Source organism: Papaver somniferum, chromosome 2, assembly GCF_003573695.1.
Source record: "Papaver somniferum cultivar HN1 chromosome 2, ASM357369v1, whole genome shotgun sequence".
Lineage (NCBI taxonomy): Eukaryota > Viridiplantae > Streptophyta > Magnoliopsida > Ranunculales > Papaveraceae > Papaver > Papaver somniferum.
In genome coordinates, this window is record NC_039359.1 from 159,476,484 (window position 1) to 159,484,437 (window position 7,954).

Below are 7,954 nucleotides of genomic sequence, written 5' to 3' on the forward strand. Positions count from 1 at the left end.
CGAGTAAACAAAATTCAAAGCAACAGACACTACAATCCCGGGACACATCATACCCAAATACAAAGGTAACCATCTAAAAAAGTGAAAAGGGAACAATCAAGAAAAGGACCTACCAGATAGAAACTTCCCTGCTCAGACTCCAGAAAAGTTAAATTACAAAAAATTGTCTCCATCTAGATTTCACGTTTTCTAGTGAAATCCCCTCCAAAGCTTCTAAATTTTTGCAACAATAGTAAGATTCTGCTTTCACTTTGGTGATGACCCGTAGCACTTCAAATGATTTTACGTTGAAGATTAAATCATTCCTAGACCTCCAAATGGTCCATGTAATGGTCGATGGCAGGACTTTCAATAAAGCTTGACCTGCCATAGAAAGATTCTTTACCCTCCAACCTTTGATGATTAAGTCTATGCAATTTGGCATTATCCAATCCACATGAACATAAGATCTGAAGTAGTTCCAAATTTCAGCAACTGTTGGGCAATGAAAAAGCAAATGAGCGGTTGATTCCCCTTGTTTGCAGCACAACACACATTCGTTGTCCACTAGCGTTCTTTTCTTAACTAGGGTGTCCATAGTTGCCATTTTCTTATGATAGACCTGCCATGAGAAGAATCTTATCTTATACTGCCAAGCTCTCGACCAAATACTGAGATTAAGCGTGACCATTTTATGTTCCTTCTTTAACCAAGCATAGGCCGACTTGACAGAAAACAAACCATTTTTATCGATCGATCAAGACAATGGATCTTCACCGCTTCCTATCACCTTTGTGTCAATAAGAGCCAATAGCGAACTAACCTCCTCGATCTGATTCTGGTAAAGTCTTCTGGTCAAACCCAAGTCCCAACTCCCACCATTCATAATGAGCTCAACACATTGACGATCCATATATTCACCGTCCAGTTTTTACAATCGGAAATAGCATACATGTTTGGGTATTTTAACTGAAAAGATAGATCGACTATCCATTTATCTTCCTAGAACCTAATGGACTTTCCGTCCTCAACCTCAAGAGAACAACCAAGTTTAAAGGTTTTAAGTTGAGAGAACATACCTTTCCACACTCCACATTTGTTAGTTTCCCTATCAAAATTACAAGCTTCATATTTCGCAACTATTTCCTTCCTCCACGGGGCCGTCTTTTCTTTGTTGAATCGCCACCACCATTTGGAGAGCAACGCCCTGTTCATACTCTTCAAAGATTTAATGCCAAGTCCCCCTTTTTTAAGAGGTGTTCGACACGTCTTCCAGGCCACATAATGGTGGCCTTTTTTCACCTCTGAATGATCCCATAAGAAGTTATGTGTGACTTTCTCTATAGCTTTAATCACTTTAGCAGGGCTATGAACAAAGAAAGCATGTAAATTTGGATGCTGGCTAGAACACTCTTAACTAACGTTAATTAGTTTGCCCGCTTTGCTAAGACCAGATCTTTTCCAAAAGCATAATCTAGCTTTGAACCTTTCTATAATCTCTTCCCATTTTGAAAAGAAGCCGCAATGTCACCCAAGGGAAAACCTAAATAAATCGAAGGAAAACTTTCAGTTTTACAACCCAACATTGCCGTCATTGCATCCATATTCACAGCGTTAGCCACCCCATAAAGACTGCACTTAGCAAAATTAATGCGAAGGACCGACACCATTTCGAAACCAAGTAGATAATAACGCAGACAATTCATTTGTTCAGTGGAGTCATCTAAAAATACCAGAGTGTCATCTGCATATCGCAAATGACTGACCTTGAATCCGTTAGCATTCACTGCAAACCCACCTATGTGACCCGTTTCATGACCAATCTGAAACATGATATTTAAAGATTCTGAAACAATCAAGAAAAGAAATGGAGAAAGCGGATCACCATGAGTTATCCCTTTACCGGTGTTGAATTTTGAGTGCGCCGAGCCATTTATGAGAACAAATATGGGAGTATTTGAAATACAACCTTGTATCCGTTTTCTCCAAAGATTACCAACCCCCATTTTCTCCAAAACTTAGTCCACAAATTCCCTTGAAACGTGGTCGAAAGCTTTTTCGAAATCTATTTTGCAAACTACCCCAAAACATTTTTCTTCTTATTATTATTTCATGCTAAGCAAATGAAGGGCTACGATTCCTACGCACAAAATGTATTCAGTATGTAAATTGAGCCAACAGTTGAATTATGTTTTCAACGCGTGATTATAATTAAAGCTAATATATGCAGCTCTTTGATCTTCATATTATCTTTTTCTTTTCTTGAAAGATCCCGCTGTTGTGTTCCATGTTCTAGCCAACCGCAAATCCCAAGATGTAGCTTAAGAAAATGAGGTGCCAAATTCTCTTGGTAGGACCATCAATACCTCAGACTCAGAGAATCTAAAAAGAAAAAAGGCCAAGGATATTATTGGGAGGAGCCAAAAGTAAATGCTATGGTATAAGATATCATCCATGTAAAGTCGAAAATCCAACCACTATTTTGCATATCAAATGAACATTTAACATACAGATTAACTGGTGTTAGAAGTTCTACCGTGCTGCGAGGTTTTTACTTGATGCATATGTCAAGATTAAACTAACTAAGCTTTAAGTTTTTATTTAAATTTTTGCAGGACGAAAATAACCAGAGTATCCAACAAAATTCCGATTCTACTCTTTTAGATTTCGTATGATTTTTTCAGAAAGTACTGCTCTTTGCAAGAAAAAGATTCCGCTAGCATGGGACTTGGCTTACCAACCACATAATCATGTTAGAGTTAACCTTTGACTAATTAGGCTCCTAGTAAGTTCCCCGGTAAAAAAATTCACCCTCAAAAAGACATGATTGGTGCGGGTGTCAGCAAAAAATTTTTTTTGGAGAAGATATGATCCATTCACTAGAGAGTGCTGAGCTACCACTAAAAGAAACAACACACAGCTATTCAAACTGGACAACACAAAACGAGTAAAGGGGAGTGCAAAACATGGAACAAAAAAACATTTCCCCTACTACATGTTTGAAGCTAGTTACTACTTAAAAACCTTCCAACCGTGCATGAAATCCACAAACTTAAAATGCTTGAAGGATTCATGAACTCTCGCCCAACTGAATAAGGAAGCCTTCACTTGAATAATAACCCTTTCTACTGTTTTTTCCTTGTTGCGGAAAATTCTATTGTTCCTTTCCTCCCAGATTTGCTGCCATATGGCGAAAGGCAAACAGAATTTAAGAAATTCCCTTGGTTCGGTCCTGAATTTCAACTGCCAAGACACAACGAAATCCATACATGAATCTGGCGGCCTCCATCTAATTTCCAACAAGTTTAAGAAATGATCCCACACTTTCTTTGCAAATTCACATTGAATAAAAATGTGTGAAATTGATTCGTGTTCTTGATGACACAAACAACAGTTAATGTTTGTGATTGCCATCCCTCTTCGACGTAAACGATCAATAGTCGGTAATCCATTCGGGTGTCAGGAAATTATATGAAGGTTAATAGCCTTGCAATAAAAGAAAAAAACTCAACATAATTTAAAGTGGGTTTGTAGATCTTATCACAATTTAAAAATAAACACTCCCTCCGTTCCTAATTAGATGACCTATTTGGTTTTAAGTTTTGTCCCATAAAAAGATGAACTATTTTTGTTACTATAAGAAATATATATAGTTTGATAGTTATGTTTATATTCGTTACGTAAGTGTTTTAAAATACTTTTCAACGGTATAAAGTTTATGAGAAACCGTGATATAGTTTAAGAGATAAATCATTTCTACGTTTTACTAACATCCTTGTCTTAAAAATTGTGCAAGCTACAACTAGGTCATCTAATTAGGAATGGAGTGAGTACGTGGCATATGAGTTTGTCATCAAACGAAATTGACCATAGACTTTTCTAAACAAAATTGAGCATACACGCCAACATGAACCACACGCCTACATCTAATGACCACTCAATTTTTTTATTCATAGCGAGTTCAACATTTCATGATATAAGTTCATCAATGATTCATTTCGTCCCATACTTAATCAAATGCCTATAAAAGGTATTTAAGATTTCACTGTTATCGTCGACTAACTCAGACTCGATGTAAGTATACAAATAAACTCCGAGAGAAATACTTACAAGAAAGAATTCATTTTAGTTGAAACGTTCACCTCACTAACAAAAGTTGAGATGGTGGAGTAAACTATATGAGTACAGGAAACACAGAAATTTTCTCACTGAAGGTTAATAAGTTTGTTAAAAGATTCGGCTTCTCATGGCGTCTTCGGGAAGAAGTCTATCATTGTTGAGTGATGATCTTCTTACATAAATCTTGTATACCCAGTGACGAAGATTAGTATGAGTTCTTATAGATTTATGATTTTCCATAATTGTCCCCTTAGATTCAACAAAACTACTAAAAGAGGCTTCATTTTTGTAAATTTTTACATAAATTTATTAATTTTCTTTAAAAAAAATTATAACATTTGGTTTAAATACTATGCCGTCTAATGTAAGCGTTGATATTTTGTGGGAGTCTTGAGGCAAGTTCTATTTACAGTTTCCTCAGTCGCAAGAACTGCTAAAAAATGCGTACGGCCTTCGGCCGCGATCGGTGCCATTCTCCACTACATATTTACCTCCCCAAATTACAATGTCGGGCTCCGTTATTGTGTATACCCATCCTGGTCCTTGCTGGTAGGTATGTACAAGAAATTGTTTCTTGCTTTTATGATTTGGCAAGACAATTAGTTGTTTAGCCCACTAATGGTAAGTCTTAGTTTTTTTTTCCGGTTTGCTTAATGAAAAAATAATCGAGGTGTAAATTTGATGACAGTGAAAATTAAACTACAAAATTGTCTCTGAAGCTAGAAAAGCATCCATGCATGAGCTTTAACTTTTTGGTTTTTTTTTTGTTCTTGTAGTTTAATGGGTTCAGGGTGATCCTTTCTAGACCGCCAAAAAAACCACGCATAAATCATCGGTGCGGATGCGATGTGGTTGGGCCACATATTTGAAGAATGTGGCCTTTTTTAAATGTTGACACGTCGTATAAGGTAGAAAAAAACTTCCAAAACAGTTATATTACCTAACTGTTTATCCCTTTTCTTCTTTTAGCCTCATAGTTTTTCTCAAAAAGTAAAACAATTAACAGGATTTGGAGAAGACATATTTCTAAGTTAAATAGGTATCAGAAAATAAAATGGGGCCAGGTGCATCTTAGACGGAGCCATAAACTACTCTCTCACATGAATGGGTGGGATGGGCAGGGGGCACCTTTGGGCCCACCTTTGAGAAAAATGTGAGATCACGGTTTGTGTGTGGTTTCTTTCACCATCTGTAAAGTATTTTTGTCGTTTAATATGATTCTACTTGCTTATTCTCTTTGCACACTAATGACGACACTGTGGCTGCCGTTTGGAAATGAAATCGAGCTCCAATGCCGGTTTGGGTAAAGGGATCAGAGTCCATAAGAGATTAAATGTGTATTCTTTTACGTGCTTCTTTATATTCGCAAAAAATTGTTGATTTCTATTTTCACGATTGTTTTGTTTGTGACATGCTAGGTGTTAATGGGTAAAAACTGTTTTTGCTGGTTTTGGTAAATTTGGGTGTGTAAATGAGAAATAAATCTAAACCTAAAACAAATTGCTTTAGATTCGAGAGATCAATCTGTACAATCCTGGCCTAAACCAAAAAATAGTCGTTCCAGTCTTGCTTCGGTCACAAAGTGAAGTAGAAAGGTTGGTCTTAGGGAGGGAAGCGAAGAAGGTGCTGAGACCAGAATGGTTAAATCTGAAGGTGTGGCTATTTTATGACTTGTATCAGAATTTGGAACTGGCTTGTGGAATGAAAGCTATCAGTTCTTTGATATTTTTTTGGATACTGTGTTGTTGTTCTCACCAAAACTTGTCGTCTGGTCGAAAATAGGTAAAACCTATTTATACAAGTCATATTGAACGCACCCTGATCTCGTAGAAAGTGGGAGTGATTGAGTGATGGAGAAGTGGGGTCATGTGTAACTGTCAGAAACCACGTTTCCACTATGGAGGAAACTGGTTAGTTTACACCCACAACTTCTTTCCCCCACTAAATTCCCTGCTTTCTGACACTTTCTTATAATGGGTGTGTTGCACGCAGCACGCTGTAAACCGCCAGACCAATACCCTAATGAGCATCCCACAGTTTGTGACATGTTTGATGTCTCGAGTGTTTTCATGGAAAACATGTTGCAGGTTGCTATGTGTGGCAAGTCAAAGTCAGGAGACTTGCTGCAGGAGAATAGCGTGTGATGATATTTGGCTTGTCTTAGTTGGTTGCCCAAAACTTGCCACAGGCCTATCAATTCTGTGGCTAATTTGGACGGCTGAGATCGTAACTCATGAGAAAGGGTGGCATTGATTATGGCCACATTCTGTTAGCGCCTGATGGTAGCACACTGGCGTCATTGGCACATGCCAATGGTGTAGTGGCGTATAGCGGCATGCCAGTGGCATAGTGGTGCCTGGAGTAGCCATGGCAGTTATTTTGGCATATTGGTGTTAGACCCAAATATGGATCTGACAATATTGGCCATGTTGCTATATCGGACTTAAGGCCTTAGGAAAATTACTTGACTTAGTTGGCATTGCAACTTTAGCTAAATTAGGGGTTGGCATATCGAAACCCTAATTAGCGCGTGTGGCATGGGCGCGGCACGGTGGCGCCTTATGCAATCGGTGCCATGGACACACTAAAGGAATTATGGCTGGCCATAATATGGGAATAACCACCGGCGCAAGGATGTCCATGGGTGATTATAGAATGGCGTCGTTTTTAAGGTTTGGCGGGTCCCACATGGCTCGTGGCATGTTGTAGGGCCAAAGTAGCGTAATTGGGCCACGACTGGAAACTAGGGTTTCGACTAATGCCACTTAGGCTGAGCCGTGTTTAGAATACCCTAATTGAAATATTTTATGGCGTTTGGACACGAGCCCACGAACAAGAAGTGGGTTAGCATATTGGCGCGCTATTTATGGTACATTTCCGCGTTCGGCATGCTTCTGTGTCAAAGTGGCACGTTTGGCATGTTTGGCATGCCAATTAGCGTATTGACGCGACTTTGGAAAGCCAATTTGGCATTGTGATCATTTGGCGCAATTTTGCCTCTTTTAATACTGTGGAAAGTTTAGAGCGACCTGATTGGTCGATTAAAAGAGGGGTCGGGCCAAACGTGGGCGTGGACACACTTCTGGTGTGTGCGTGGAGGATTTAAAGCGACCTGATTGGTCGATGGGAAATAGGGACGGAAAGTATGGGCCCAGCCACAATCATGTGTGTGTGGCGGGTTTAAGGCGACCTGATTGGCCGACGGGAAATAAGGGTCGGTTGAGCATCATGGGGTGTGGCCACTTGCAAGTGGAGCCGGCTGGCCTATGGCATGGCCACACCTCCCTTTGTTGCTGCTCCTATTACGCGGATCCTTTTATTCCTTGGTTTCTGATTTTGGGTAGGATTTTGCACTTACTAATCCATGGAAGATTAATTGCCTAGTTCGCCTAAGCTTAATTTCGACCGGCGGGGTCTAATATATTGTGCAGCGCGCAAAACCCTATTTTTTGCAAATTAGTCAGGATAGTATCTGAATCTTGTGAATTATCACAAAATTGATTGAATTCTATGTGTTGACATAGAGTTTTTTTAAGTTTATTGTCAGAGAGCAGTATGCTTTTCGATCGAGTACTTTTATGCAAGGACCTTAACATTGATACTTGAAAATTCGTGCTACTCTGCTGAGAGTGAACACAAATTGTCATGTCATATCAATATTAAGGGTTCAGCCGGGGAACATAGCACAAAAAGCATTCAAAGAAATTTATGTTAAATGAATAATATAGGCAGGGTGCCGAAATTTACAGGATATCTGGGATTGTTGCTAATGCACCATTCTGGATAAATTGCATGAGACAATATTGAGTTGCTCAATAAATGCGCCAGTGGAGAGGTTGAACACTCATCACTTTTA

The 7,954-nt window shown here is 39.0% G+C and overlaps 1 protein-coding gene across 1 annotated transcript; it reads right to left on the bottom strand.

The window, feature by feature from the left end:
* Positions 1-1,469: 1,469 nt before the first annotated feature.
* Positions 1,470-1,985, bottom strand: LOC113352337. Its single transcript, XM_026596168.1, has one exon. The coding sequence runs from the start codon at positions 1,983-1,985 to the stop codon at positions 1,470-1,472; it is 516 nt and encodes a 171-aa protein (XP_026451953.1).
* Positions 1,986-7,954: the final 5,969 nt, after the last annotated feature.

Coding starts and splice junctions, on each gene's coding strand:
- LOC113352337 (XM_026596168.1), bottom strand. CDS start 1,985: ATGGGGGTTGGTAATCTTTGGAGAAAACGGATACAAGGTTGTATTTCA.